The sequence below is a fragment of the Ursus arctos genome, unplaced genomic scaffold (assembly GCF_023065955.2).
Source record: "Ursus arctos isolate Adak ecotype North America unplaced genomic scaffold, UrsArc2.0 scaffold_26, whole genome shotgun sequence".
Lineage (NCBI taxonomy): Eukaryota > Metazoa > Chordata > Mammalia > Carnivora > Ursidae > Ursus > Ursus arctos.
Window position 1 is genome coordinate 8705408 of NW_026622941.1, and position 15006 is coordinate 8720413.

General features: G+C 41.9%; 1 protein-coding gene and 1 non-coding gene across 2 annotated transcripts; one reads left to right on the forward strand and one right to left on the reverse strand.

The window, feature by feature from the left end:
- Positions 1-1557: 1557 nt before the first annotated feature.
- AICDA (activation induced cytidine deaminase) lies at positions 1558-10107 on the reverse strand. The gene is made up of 5 exons (XM_026501592.3): positions 10100-10107; positions 4151-4298; positions 2403-2673; positions 2058-2173; positions 1558-1644 (listed from the first exon to the last, which is right to left on the reverse strand). The coding sequence occupies exons 1-5, from the start codon at positions 10105-10107 to the stop codon at positions 1591-1593; spliced, it is 597 nt and encodes a 198-aa protein (XP_026357377.2). The 3' UTR covers positions 1558-1590.
- LOC113258110 (U6 spliceosomal RNA) lies at positions 8053-8156 on the forward strand. The gene has a single exon (XR_003317126.1). It is a non-coding gene; the product is annotated as a U6 spliceosomal RNA (small nuclear RNA).
- Positions 10108-15006: the final 4899 nt, after the last annotated feature.

Consider the following 15006-nt stretch of genomic DNA (forward strand, 5'->3'; position numbering starts at 1 on the left):
TGTCTACTAAACTCTTCCCAGGTATATTATTTGTAAATATTTTCTCTCATTTTGCAAGTTGTCTTTTTACTTCCCTGCTACTGTCTTTTGATGCACAAAAGCTTTTAATTTTAACCAAGTCCAATTTCTCTTTTTTCCTTCTGTTGCTTGTGCTTTTGATGTCATATTTAAGGGGCTTGTCGTATCCAAGGTCGTGAAGATTTCCACTTACGTTGCCTTCTAAGGGTTTTATAGTTTTAGTTCTTATGTAGGTATTTGATAAATTTTGAGTTAACTTTTGTATATGGGATGTGGTAAGAGATCCCAATTCATTCTTTTGCATGTAGATATCCAGTTGTCCCAACATAGTTTGATGCAAAGGGTTATTCTTTCTATTGACTGGTGCTGGTACCCATTTGTACTTGTAAAACAATGCAACTGTGCATTCAACTTGTCTTGCAGATCTGTTTATCTGCATTGCAAGGGTTGTGAAGTAATAATTGCACATTGATACGGTTGTTTTGACTATTTTTCTCACAGTCAAGGAGAGTTGTTACAAAGAGGCGCTCTCTGCCACGTTGGCTCCCTACGTTTTGCTGGAGAAAACACTATTTCGTTGTAATGAATGCTCTGACATCCTTCCTTTGCAAATGTTATTCTCTTTTTATCACACATTCCTACATAGTGAACATTTCTTTGAGAGGAGCCCTGCGTACATACAAAAAGTAGGAAATGTTAGCCTGGTTGACGTTGTTCAAATTAAGAGACCCACAGGAGAGGACAGATTTTTCTCTTCTCAATATTGAAGCTACTCCAAGCGTTACTTAATTAAATGTGAAATCTGTGGTTGTGGTTTCTGACCTAGGGACTTCTTTAAAAGGATGTATATTTCCAGGTGTGTTACTTGAGTTACCAGCTAACGTTTACAGTGTCTTCTTCACAGTCCTCATATTCATTTTAACATCCTTTATTATAAAATAGCCTGAAGGTGATCATGCATATTTCATACCAAGAAAAAAAAGTCTTACGTACAAACATAAAAACATACCTCAGACAATGAAAACATACAGTACATGCTTAGATATTAATGCCTTGGGAAGATGTTTTGCGGTTACAATCATCCAGATCCTTTCATTAGGAGATTCTATTTAGATCATGGACTGGTGTAAGTTTGTTCACTTGAAAGGAAAAGAGTAGAAAAATCTATCACTAATATCATTGAAATGATGATGAATCAAATAATAAAGGATACATATTATAAAAACATTTGATCTTCTCACCATGGTTTTACAGATTTACTTTTTGTTTCCTCCCTGCCTAAGTCATAGAAGACACTTTAGGTGCTTCCAGGCCCTGCAATTCTGTCATTTCCCAGTAGGGGGCGTTGTTGCATTAAAAGCTACACCAGTTGCAGCATTACCCTGGAGGGCCTGTGTTCCTTCTGTACTTTCAAGACGGTTTTTTTTTTAACAAAGTCCTGTATATAAATATTTTCTCTCTAAACTCTTTAGAAAATGCGAGTTGAAGAAAAACAGAATTCTTGAAAGATTGTCCTTTTACCCACAGTCTTCAGAGATGGTTCATTGTAAGTGACATTTTTGGAGGTTGATATCAAAGTCCCAAAGTACGAAATGCATCTCGTAAGTCATCAACCTCATACAGGGGCTGGAAAGAAAGAAAGAAAGAAACTGAGTGGATTTATTTGTAACATTGTGGAAGAAAGTAAGTTTGGCCCGGGGGGGGGGGGTGTTGGAAGAGGAGAGAAAGGAATTCTACCAGAAGGAAAACAGAATCCTGAGGAGAGTCTAACCGAGAGACTTGCGGGTGATGAGCGAGGGAAAGGGAAGGGCATCTCGGCAGAGGGCTCTGAATTGTGAAACAGAAGAGCAAACTCAAATGTAGGAGAAATGACAACAAAAAAAGAAAAAGTAAGGCTTTCATCAGAGGAAAAATAAGGAGAGTGATAGCTACACACACATGCACAATGTAAAAAATATAAGAAAGGAAAATACAAGTAGTTCCAGGAAAAGATGGACTTTGGAGAGAGAAAGAAAATGAGAAGCGAATAAGCCCCTTACCAAAAGAATGCGTCGAAGCTGTCTGGATAGTCGAACGGAATTTTCGTGCAACCCCTCCCAGGCTTTGAAGGTTTTTTCACGATTTTCCACAAAAGTATTCCAGCAATAAAAATAATCTTTAAAAAAGGAGGGGAATGGGGTAGAAGAGAGTTCAGATCCCATATCGAGAGGAAAGAAAGAAAACCCTGCCCCCCCCCCATTTTTAAAATCTCATTTCCTACAAAGCCTAGTGTCCAAATCCTTAATTCTCTTCCTCCTATTCTAGTCGATTTCTGGCTGAATTCCACCCCTCGCCCCCGATTTTTCTCCTCTGTGTTGCGATCCCGAACGAGGTCCCCTTCGCACCTTTGAAGGTCATGATGGCGATCTGGACCCCCGCGCGGTGCAGCCGCCGCAGCCCCTCTGGCTCAGCCTTGCGATCCTCGCAGAAGTAGAGGCGCGCGGTGAAGATCCTCAGACTGAGGTTGGGGTACCCTCTCAGAAAGTCGGCCACGTGCCGGGCACAGTCGTAGCAGGGGCTCCAGGAGGTGAACCACGTGACGCGGTAACACCGGCCAGGGTCCAGGTCCCAGTCGGAGATGTAGCGGAGGAAGAGCAACTCCACGTGGCAGCCGTTCTGTGGACAGAGCACAGGACTTAGACGACGTTTACTGATCTTCATGGCGCTGCCGGGAGCTTTACGGTCACTAATTCATGGGCCTCCCGCAGTAATCTTTTTTAGGCTGTGTGCAGTTTGGGCCTTAGGTTACTGAGTCGGGCTGCAATAGCATCACAGCGCCCCCAGAGTTTTGAGTTGTGTTTGCGAAGCTACCTTCAGCGCTTTTGTGGAGAAAGAAAATTGGCCTGTTGCTGTAACATTGTGGAAATACACCAGACTACTAGCGTGAGGGAGGAAACGTATGGTTGGGAGGACTGGAAGGGGTAAAAGAGGTCATGACGCTAAGGCCAGCACGGGTGTTGTAAGAGAGGTAATAGGCACTGCTGTGGGTTCAGAACCGTTAACATAATGTGTTTGCTCATCATATGATCCCTGTGATTGTAATAATCGTGCGATAGTGGGATACAGCAAGTCTGCCTAGTACTGCGGAAAAGTCGTTAGTCCCAGAATCTAAAGATCTAGGTTCCATTTCCTGATGTCACCACTCAGGTGACTGGGACAACTCACCCAACTCTTGGATCCTCTAAGTCCTCACCAGTAAAATGGGCCACTATCAGGAGGATTAAATGAGAAGGAAATAAAGGGTTGGTAACAGCAAAGCCTTCTCTACTTAGAACGTGTCACATCACCAAACAGGAAAGAGATTAGAATGTAAAATGGTTGCAGTGAGATTTTACGCAATACAAATGGAGGCAAAGGAAATTGAATAGTAAAATAAACACTTAACAAAGAGCTAGACAGTGTCCTTCCACCTGCGAATTCTTCCTAGGATCCCACCAAAGTCAGATGTCACTGCCTGTTTTGAGACAGGAAATACTCAAAGCTTATGTAAACCCACCTGGATACGGTGAAGAAGTCGCTTGAAAATCTAATTCTCTAGATGCTGAGAGATTGATTTAATCAATTAACCAATTGAGGCTTCCCTGAGTACTCTGGGTCTTACCATACTGAATGTACTCCTTGGCCTCACGATCTATGTGAGCAAGAGGGACAGGAAATCGTTTGGAAAGCAGAATTGAGTCATTATTAATTTTTCCTCTTTTTTTCTTAATTTTCAAAAATCCTTAAGAAAATTTGTTTTTTACATTTAAATTTAGCTTGAATGTGCTGGCAGTATTTGGAAGTATCCAAATCAAAGGACTCTTATATTCGATTTCCTTAATCTCAAGGGCAGTTGGGATGCTGGGGAAAGGGAAGGAAAGTTCGGGGGCGGTTAGTCTTGGCATTGAAGCGAGGTGTGGCAATAACATGCCCAGCATGACTGGGAGGACAAGAAATAGCATGCTTTGGGGGCACACCTATTGTGGTTTCATGGACATAAAGAAGAGGATGGGAGAAATCTGATAGAGCCCTAAACGCGAAACAGAAGGTAGTACTATCTGCCGCAGGTTCTGTAAGTGCCCCCAGTCTAGCTTGGAAGCAACTGATGGAATACCTTGTTTCGAAGGTGACCGAAGTCCAGTGAAAAGGACGTGGCGCTATCCCGCCGCTTCACCACGTAGCACAAGTAGGTCTCATGGCGACCCTTAGCCCATCGGACATTCTTGAAATGGTAAAGAAACTTCCTCTGCTTCATCAGGAGGCTGTGGGTGAGGAGAGGGAGGAACATTCAGGAGCACTGCTCATCTCTGCTCACTCCTGGCTTTCCTTCAGCTTTTTAAAAAAGTCGATAATGACTTGAGCCAAACCAGAGTTCTTCTTCCTTACTTTGCTGGATGCCTGAGACCTACTGAACTTGGAACCCATCATAAACCCCTCTTCATGCTTATATTTAAGACCAGTTGAGGGGCGCCTGCATGGCTCAGTGGGTTAAGCATCTGCCTTCGGCTCAGGTCATGATCCCAGCGTTCCGGGATTGAGCCTCGCATGGGGGTCTTTGTTCAGTGGGGAGTCTGCTTCTCCCCCTGCCTTCCGCTCCCTCTGCTTGTGCTCTCTCTCTCTTTCTGACAAATGAATAAAGTCTTAAAAAAAAAAAAAAGACCAATTGAGAGGTAGCCAGAACCCCCAGGTGGTATGAATTCACAGGACAGTCTCCTCCCATAGCTGTCTGTTAGATGCTGACAACTTGGACTTACAAACTTGTTCCTTGGTTCCATAATTTTTCCAGAGTTCCCCTCCAAACTCTACCTAAATGTCCAGTATGTACTTCAAACCCAATATGCTCAAAACAGTAATTCCTCAACTGTCCTCTGTCCAGACTATCCTGTTTCTCCTTACTTTTCCATCTCAAGTAACCAGGTGAAAAGCTTGGGATCATCTTTGATTCTTCTCCTTCATATTCAATTAATGATTAAATTTATTGATTCAAATCTCCAAGTATTTTCTTGTTTTTCAGTATTTTTATTTTTTAAACCTCCAGATATTTATTGAGTTCATATCTGCACACCCTCTCTCCTCTGCTTCAGTCTAAGCCCTAACCTTCTCTTGGTTTATCTCTTGTCCTGGCTTCTAAGCTGGTCTGTCTGCCCCCAGTCCCTCCAAAAGAACATTCTCCATGCAGTGCCAGAATGATCTCACGAAAGCCCAGGCATGACAATGTTATTTCTATGCTAAAAATCCCCACTTGTGGGGCGCCTGGGTGGCACAGCGGTTAAAGCGTCTGCCTTCGGCTCAGGGCGTGATCCCGGCGTTATGGGATCGAGCCCCACATCAGGCTCCTCCGCTATGAGCCTGCTTCTTCCTCTCCCACTCCCCCTGCTTGTGTTCCCTCTCTCGCTGGCTGTCTCTCTCTGTCAAATAAATAAATAAAATCTTAAAAAAAAAAAAAAAATCCCCACTTGTGCCCACAAGATAAATCCCAAACTCCACTGTGTTATTTAGGCCAGTTTTTACATTTGGTCATCAGTCTACGTTTCTAGCTTCCTTTCCTAGTACGGCTTCCCTTTCCTTCGCTATCTTCAAGTGCCCATGCAGCTGATCCCGACACTAGTGTCTGATCCCGTGGCTTTTTCTTCCCAGTCACCTTGCTGATGCACTTCGCCTCAGTGAATGATTTCCTACATTTTTCCGCTGGACAACACTTATGTATTCTTCAAAGCCAGCTCACGGTTCAACTCTTCTTTCTCACCACCACTATCCCCAAATTTCTAGGCAAAAAATTGAACGCTAACAGCAACAAAAAACCCTTCTGTAGTTTCCCTTCGTTCTCCAGTTTATCCCTGTCAAAGCTGTCATCCTCTCTTCCCAATTGATCACTGACATCTCTGTCTCCCCAGTTGGACTTTATGTTTTGAGGCAGAAAGTATAACTTTATGAGAAAAAAAGATTTCTTTTTAATATAAGTAATATTTGACTGTTGTCATCTTGTATAAGACAGAAAGTTGAAAGTTTTCCATGTAAAAATGTTAAAGAATTAAAATTTAGGGGCGTTTGGGTGGCTCAGTCAGTTAAGCGTCAGACTCTTGATTTCAGCTTGGCTCATGATCTCAGGGTTGTAAGGTGGAGCCCTCATTGGGCTCCCCACTCAGCGGGGAGTCTGCTTAAGATTCTCTCTCTCCCTTTGCCCCCCCACAACTCATGCACATGCACACTCTTTCTCTCAAATAAATAAATCTTTGGGACTCCTGGGTGGCTCAGTGGGTTAATTGTCTGTGGCTCAGGTCATGATGCCAGGGTCCTAGGATCGAGTCCCACATCGGGCTCCTTGCTTGGCAGTGGGCCTACTTCTCCCTCTGCCTGTGTCTCCCCCTGCTTGTGCGCTGTCTCTCTGATAAATAAGTAAATAAAATCTTTTTAAAAAACAAATAAATATATAAAAATCTTTTTAGAAATTTTAAATTTAAAAAATTTAAAGTTTAGGATACAGTGTCTAATGATAATTCGACATCATATCTAATGACAAAATTTTTGTTTTTCTAGTCTTTTTATAGACACGTTTACATAATTTTAATTATACTGATCTCAGGCAGTTTTGCATCCTGCTGCTCTTTTAACTTGGGAACATAATGTAAGTATTACTCTATGTTGCTCACATGCAGGGACTGGTTGCTCTGGTTTCCTTACGCCTCGCACAGTGTTTTTGCACGTCATAAGCACTGAATTGAATTTGTGGAAATACTCTCAGCTAACCGAAGTTTCTTTGCAGTTGTAGACATAACACAAGCTATACAGTGTGGTTGATACCAAAGCACTAATGATGTCTCTCTGGTTTTTGTCCTAGTCTTTTCCAGAAATGTATTTATCAAGTTGTGGAGATAATGCTGCCACCTAATGGCGTTGGGCAGAAGTGCAGTAAACTTGTAAAAGTAAAGACCTGGGCAAGGATTTGAATACGGTTTGCTGGCAAGAGAATTGAAACTTTTTCACCTTTATTTTACTTTTTTTTAAACATTGAGGTATAATTTACATACTTCACCCATTTAAAGTGTGCGATTTTATGAGTCCTGGCAAATGTAAACACCCAAAACTGCAGCCACGATCAGGATACAGAACATTTCCAGGGCACCCCTCCCCAAAATTTGCTCATTCACCTTTTCAGTCAGTTCTTCCCCACCCCCCTACGCAACCACTAATCTGCTTTCTGTAACTAGACATTACTATCCACTTCCTAGAATTCCATATAAGTCCTACATTATCTCTTCCTTTGTGTCCAACTTCTTCCACTTAGCGTAATGAATTTGAAATTCATTCGTTGTGTTCTAAGTTTGATTCTTTTTACTGCAGAGTAATAGTCCATTGCATGGCTTTAGCACATGTATCCATCCACCTGTAGATGGACATTTGGAGTGTTTCCACTTTGGGGCTATTGTGAAGAAAGCTTTTACAAACATGTACCAGTCTTTGTGAGAACATATGTCGAGAATTAATGTTAATGCAATACACGTGATAGACCGTGAAGTTAAAAGTTAAATACCCAGGCGTCAACCTTATGAGTTAGGTAAGCAAGGACGTGCTTTTTATAGCTGTCTCAATTTAAATGTCGCGCTTCACACACATGAAGCTTATTGACATACACTTTAAGTCCTGCGGCAGGGGTGCCTGGGTGGCGTAGTCGTTAAGCGTCTGCCTTCAGCCCAGGGTGTGATCCTGGAGTCCTGGGATCGAGCCCCACATCGGGCTCCTCCACTGGGAGCCTGCTTCTTCCTCTCCCACTCCCCCTGCCTGTGTTCCCTCTCTCGCTGGCTGTCTCTCCCTCTCTGTCAAATAAATAAATAAAATCTTAAAAAAGAAAAAAAAATCCTGAGGCAGAGAAGTAGATTCATTACCAGTATACATGTTATGCCAAACAATATAAAAATTGTTTAATCATTATTTTAGAATTAAAAATTGGCAGGAATCTGACATGAATGCAAACAAAGATCTAATAATTGTTGGCTTTCTTTTAAAATGACAATTTTAGTGCTTGCTTTGGCAGCACATATGCTAAAATTGGAATGATACAGAGATTAGCATGGCCCCTGCCCTAGGATGACACGCAAATTCGTGAAGTGTTGCATATTTTTTGACCAAGACCATAAGTTTGGATGGTGAAAACATGACAAATTTTCATATACCCAAAAACAAAATAATAATTTTATAGTAATCATCATGGCACTTGCCACCATTACTATGACTGTTGTGACATAATTTGCATATAATCATTAGTATAAACTGAATACCTAAGGGCTTAATACTGAAGTAAAAGGGGGAAAAAATCTCCTGGGGCTCAATTTTAAACAGATTAAGCATCACTCCTTACTGATAAATTTCTCTAAATGGTTAATCTACCCTCCTGGGCTGTATGGGGTGGAAAAGGGTGGAGGGGGGTACTGTGTCACGCACAGGGGGCATTATCTTGGGGAATCTGCTATTGGGAGAAAGCAGAGGTGTTCTGGGAGTATAGGAAAGGACGTGGCATAGGTAAGGGAATTCAGATGGACTTTTGCCTTCTGCTCACGTGAAAATACATCAGAAGAGACCAGTCACAGTGAAGCGAGTTGCTTGGTTGTGACCTTTGAATTAACTTTCTTTGTCCATCGCTTTCCTGCAACTGTAGCTAGGAGCCCGTTTCAAATACCCTGTTCTCTTAGTTTCTCTTTTGGGTGTGAAGGACTTTGTAGGGGCAGTTTTTCAAGCCCGCAGGTTGACAGCTGCTCTAGACAGCTGTGCTCCCCGAGGCAGAACATTGCTGCATCCCCAGCAATGCAAACTGGAGACAAGTGGGTTAAAAATAATTGTAACCAAGTCCTCTCCTGTCCTGTGCCATCACTAATGCCCTCTGCAGATATTCTTTTCCCTAATGATAATTATATATTTCCCTTTTTCTCCTGTCCAGTTCCATCTTTTCTCCTTGTTGCCTTTGAATTTCAACTATTAATCATTGCTTTGCTTTTTATTATACGCACATATTTTCATTGAACCCTTTACCTCCAACTTAGACCTTGGATTAATTTTCAAAATCTCATTGCAAGCTGAGCAGACAGTTGACATTTTTGCCCTCAAGAAAATTTTCTGAAGAACATTTAGTCTTCCATTAAAAATCTTAATTCTGGGAGCCCCTGGCTGGCTCAGTCGGTGGAGCGTGCGACTCTCGATCTCAGGTTTGTGAGTTCGAGCCCCATGCTGGGTGTACAGATAGATACTTGAAATCTTCAAAAAAATTTTTAAAAATAAAAATCTTAATTCTGTAGTGTAAATTCTTTGAAAAAGTTAAAGTGAGATAAAATATATGGATTAGGTAGGATTCTCGTATTTGTCCTAAGCATAAAAGTGGGAATAAAATAAGTTGGGATAATAACTTGTCATAAACTGCATGTGAAAAACATTGTGTAAATCCTACAAAAAACATAAATAAGTTAAGCAGTGTCTGAAGAAATTGAAAGACTATATAGTAAAAATACCATTAACTGCCTGGTTATTGAAACTATAACATTAAATAACTTGACTGAATTTTTCTTCCTATAACATATACCATCATAGTGACTTTCAAGCAATTTTTAATATTGGCATTACGAAAATAATTTCCTTACTATGTAGCTAAATTATTCAGTAAAGTCTCCCCAGGAAAGTTAATGAAGTCCTTTTGCAGTTGAATATTTACAAAATTATTACTACAGTTTCCACTACTGTTTTTAGTATCCTGTATTCTTGCTATTACCTTTTCATGATTTGAATCTCTAATCATTTGCTTGTTAATATTACCATAAACTAGTTCTAACTGTAGTACATGGCCATACGTGGCACAGAAAAGTTCTTTTGAGTGTGGAAGAGAGCCAAAACAGAGAGAATTAGGCAGAGAGCATATAAGATCTGAACAGATGAGACAGATCCAGAAACATAAATGTGCATATTGACTGAGCAGTGAGTCAGATAGTGAGAGGAGAGAAAGGGATAGCTCCCGGTCTGAACACTCAGATTTGCTCTGAGAGAAAAGCCAGGGCAGCCACCCACGAGGAGATGGCATTACCTGTCCATCGTGGATTCCAGAGTGTCTTTCTTAGTCTTAGGCATGGAAGGCTTGCCTCAAGTCCTGCTGCTTCACTGACTCTGTCTGGCAAGACATCGGCCCCACACATTCAAATTTGAGCTTACCCTCTTAGGCTCCTCCCCCCAGGCATCATCACCACCAGGTACCCCAACAGCCTTCCTCCTGTTTGGGTCCAAAAACAGATGGGCGGGGCTGTCAGAGGCAGAGTCACGTGGGTAAATGATAGAGGGCCCCTCAGCTCAATGTATAGGTTCCTTTAGGGCTACATCTCTCAAAATCCAGTCTATGCTGCGCAGGTAACAAACACCAGGAGATAGTGGCCACAGACGTTTTGGAATTTGTATTCCTGGTGACAAATACTATCTTTAGTTAGATTAAATTACACATAATTTAATTTAATTTTTTAAAGATTTTATTTATTCGTGAGAGAAAGAGAGCACAAGCAGGGGGAGCAGCAGGCAGAGGGAGAAGTAGGCTCCTCACTGAGTAAGGAGCCCAATGTGAGACTCAATCCCAGGACCCTGGGATCATGACCTGAGCCGAAGGCAGACGCTTAACGAACAGAGCCACCCAGGCATCCCGTATCTTTAATTTGAAAAGAGTAATAATAATAACGTTCATTTAAATAGCATCTCGCACTCTGTTAGTTGGAAGTATCTGTTCCCTTGTTTAAGTGCACAGGATCTTTCAATCTCACAGACCAGCACTAACAGCTCCTGCTTTGTGGCCAAGCAAGTAAACCCAAGTCAATTCTATAGGATTTAGGAATAGAAATTTTGCATCCTAAACCAATGATTTTTTTTTCTGTTTCTGATTGCATTACAAGAATTGCTAGAAGACTAGATGATTGCACAAGAGTAATTTTTGCAAAAGCTGTCTTTTCCACGAAAGCCACATATTTTGAATTCAGACACAGCAGCATCCCGAACCATTAAACAATGTTTATCAGACAGGATCGGCGTCTAAATGACCGCATGGAACTTGGAACACAGGTTGGAGTGTTTTCCTCAAGTAAAAGGCTTTAAATTCCTGCCCTCATATGATTTGGTCTGTTAAAGATTTTGCTTCTCCCTCCGACTTCAGTCTATATGCCTTCTGTTTCTTCATTCAATAGAAACTTTAATACCTAACTACATGATAGAAACTGTTGGGTGCTGGGGATTCAGTGGTGGAGTAAAGCTGCTAGGGTCTCTGCTCCCTTCCTGCCTTAAGGTTTTAAATGCCATCTGTACACTGATCCCCAAATCTCTAGCTCCAGCTTGGACCGCTTCCTTGAACTCAGCACAAATGCAGCCCACTTCTGCCTCAGCATCTTCATTTAAATATCTGGTGGGCATCTCAAACATGCCTCCAACTGAGCACCTGTTCTCTCTTTCTACATCCCTGTTCCTTTTGCCATCTTTCCTGTCTTGATGGTGATGTCATCCCTCCCACTGCTCAGGCCAGCCTGGTAGTCTTCCTTGATGGCTCTCTTCCTTTTAAAGTTCAATCCGTTAGCAAATCCTGTTAACTCTACCTGGAGAATAAATCCAGAACTGACCACTTTTCAACACCTCCAGATCCGAGCAACCTGGATTGCTGCATTTAGCCTTCCAACTGGTCTTCCTTCAATTACAGCCTCCTTCAGTTACAGTCTATTCTCCACACAGGAGCCCGGTAATCCTTTTGAAACCCCCCCTCCCTTTTTTTAAAGATTTTATTTACTTATTTGAGAGAGACGGGAGAGAGGAGAGAGGGAGGGGCTGAGGGAGAGGGAGAAGCAGACTTCCTGCTGAGAAAGGAGGCCAGATGTGGGGCTTGATCCCAGGTCCCCAGGATCATGACCTGAGCCGAAGGCAGAGGCTCAATGGACTGAGCCACCCAGGCGCACCATTGAAACCCTTTCGATCATGTGGCTCCTCTGTCCATACTCTCTCTGTCTCCCCATTCTCTCAGTAATAGCCAACATCCTTACGTGATTCACAAGACCCTCTACCATCTGCTCTTGCTTTACCTCTAAATTAATCACCTTCAGGGGTACCTGACTGGCTCAGTTGGTAGAGCTTGCAACTCTTGATTCTAGGGGTTATAAGTTCGAGCCTCACATTGGATGTAGCGATTACTTTAAAAAATAAAATCTTTAAAAAAAAATGATGACCTTCAGTTCTCTCCCTTGCTTTCACAAAGAACACACCCTTCTGCCCCTGCCTTTGCACTTACTGGTCCCCCTGCCTGGAGTGCTCTTTCCCTGTATACCATTATGGGTTTGGTTTTTTTAAATTAAGTTTTTATTTTAATTCCAGTATAGCTAACATATGGTGTTGTATTAGTTTCAGGTGTTACATCATTACAGTTCGATTTCCTTATTTATGTCTTTACTCAAATATATCCTTATAGTTGAGGCTTTTCCTAGCAACCATATATCTAAAATTTCAGCTATATCCCACAATCCTGAAATTTTCTTTCCTCTTTCCCTAATTCGTATTTCTCTTTAGTACTTACCACAAAATGCATTGTGATCTATGTTCCTCTTTGATTCTTAGGTCTGCAAGGGGAGGGATTTTTGCCTTTGTTTTCCCCCATAACGGTATCCCTAGTACCTAGTGCCTGGTTGGCATAGAGCGGACACTGAATGAATGTTGGATGGATGAATACAGAAGGATCTCACGGAACTTACAGGTGGGAAAAACACAGTAATCAAGTAACAGGACCTGTAACTATGTCATCGAAACTGTGATGTTTGCTATGAAAGAAAAGTACACATCATATAACAAGAAACTGGCCAGCCTGTGATCAGTAGAAGGGCTCGTGGTTGGGAGACGGTAATAGAGAGTGTCTTCGTTCCCTTCTCAGTGGGAGATTCTTTGACGGTTGGGTTATGGAAGAAAGGCAGTATTCGCTGCTTCATCTTAACATTCCATGCCTTGACCCAGAAACTTCCTAATCACATCCTTTGTTAAAGCATAGAAGTTTAGACTTTCTGATTTGCCCTCTTCCTCCCTTCACTCTGTCAAACCTGGGACATTAAGGGAAATTTCTGAAGTGGATTAATGCATAGAACGGCTAGTAGTTTTGAGTGCTTATTATGGTTAGACACTATACTAAGCACTTTATTATTTTTTTAAATTATGTTAGTCACCATACTAAGCACTATAAAGACAAAGTAAATGTATTTAGGAAAACTGTGATGGGGACAAAGTCTCTTGTATGCTCCTGAGTTGTGTTCCTGGTTATTGATTCTATGGATTGCAAATTCTGCTTTGCTTTGCGGTGGGTACCCAGCCAAGGATGACCTGATGCTAGTTCACTCTCAGAGACTGTCTAAGGAGGGAGTGGATTTAATGTGAGGAAGCTTCACTTCGCTTTACCAGGCTATCTCTCACTTGCCTCAAATAAACACACCAAAATGTAAAAGTATAGGGATTTCACTGAAGTGTTGGAGAAATCCAAGAGAAGAATAAATGTGAAAGAAGACATAAATTAAAATAGGCATTGGCTTTTCATAGCTTAGAATGAATTTCAAAAGAATTAGGCTCTTCACCGGGCTCTGCTCAAGACTACACCCCATTCCTGCCCTCCAGTGTCTACTCTCGGTCAGAAAGCCTCTTTTTCTCACTTCCACAGGGAAACTCGACCTTGTATTCTCCTGGATTATTCTCACCCATGGATCCATTTCCTATCTAGACATTTATTTTTCCAAGTCTTTATTTCTGAAAAAGATTCTGAGGGCACCCGAAAGATGATATCCAGTCACCTTTGGCACTCTGAATTCCGTGGAACAGATGGGTGCAGGAAGCGGGGGGGGGGGGGGGGGGGGGGGGGATGACGTTTACAAATTCCTCTGCAGAGACCACAGTGGGGCAGGGCCATGGGCAGTCTGATCCCTTTAGATTATCTCCTCAGATAAGAGTTGGGCCTTTACCATAGTTCATCCAGTTGTCCCGAGATTACATACACACACATCCTCCCAAAAGGTAAATACCAATTTTTAGAGATGTAATATCTCTAAATCCAAAAAACAGAAGAGAAATTTCCCAACAGCCCAAATGATACTGCTGCTTGCACTTATGCTTATGCCGAGCTCTGTTAGTTCCCTTTATGTATCCTCTCGTCAAATTGTACCCCTTCGTTCTGGCCAGAAATAAGAAAACTGGCCCATTGCTGACCCACATGCCTCTTTGGTTGGTTTTGGTTTGATTTGGTTTCATTTTGTGCAATTCTAATCATTTCTAAGTATATAATTCAGTGGCATTAATTATATTCACAGTGTTGTGCAACCATCACCACTGTTTCCAAAACATTTTCATCACCCCAAAAAGAAACTTCATACCCATTTTTTTAAATTAGTTTTTTTAAAGATTTTATTTATTTATTTGACAGAGATAGAGACAGCCAGCAAGAGAGGGAACACAAGCAGGGGGAGTGGGAGAGGAAGAAGCAGGCTCATAGCAGAGGAGCCTGATGTGGGGCTCGATCCCATAACGCCAGGATCACGCCCTGAGCCGAAGGCAGACGCTTAACTGCTGTGCCACCCAGGCGCCCCAAAACTTCATACCCATTAAGCAATAACTCACCATTCCCTCCTTGTACATCCTGGTAACCTCTGATCTACTTTCTTAATTTGCCTACTCTAGATAGTCCATGTAAGTGAAAAGCATACAACATTCGTCCAGTCGTGTTTGGCTTATTTCACTTTGTATGTTTCCAAGATTAATGTTATAGCATGTGTCAGAACTTCATCCCTTTTTATGGTTAATACATTTAGAATGTTCCATTGTGTGTCTATAGCACATTTTACTTACCCATGCATCTGGACACTTGGGTTGTTTCCACCTTTCGGATATTGTGCATAGTGGCACAATGAAGAGTTGCATACAGCATGAGTCCTTGTTTTCAAAACAAGAAGT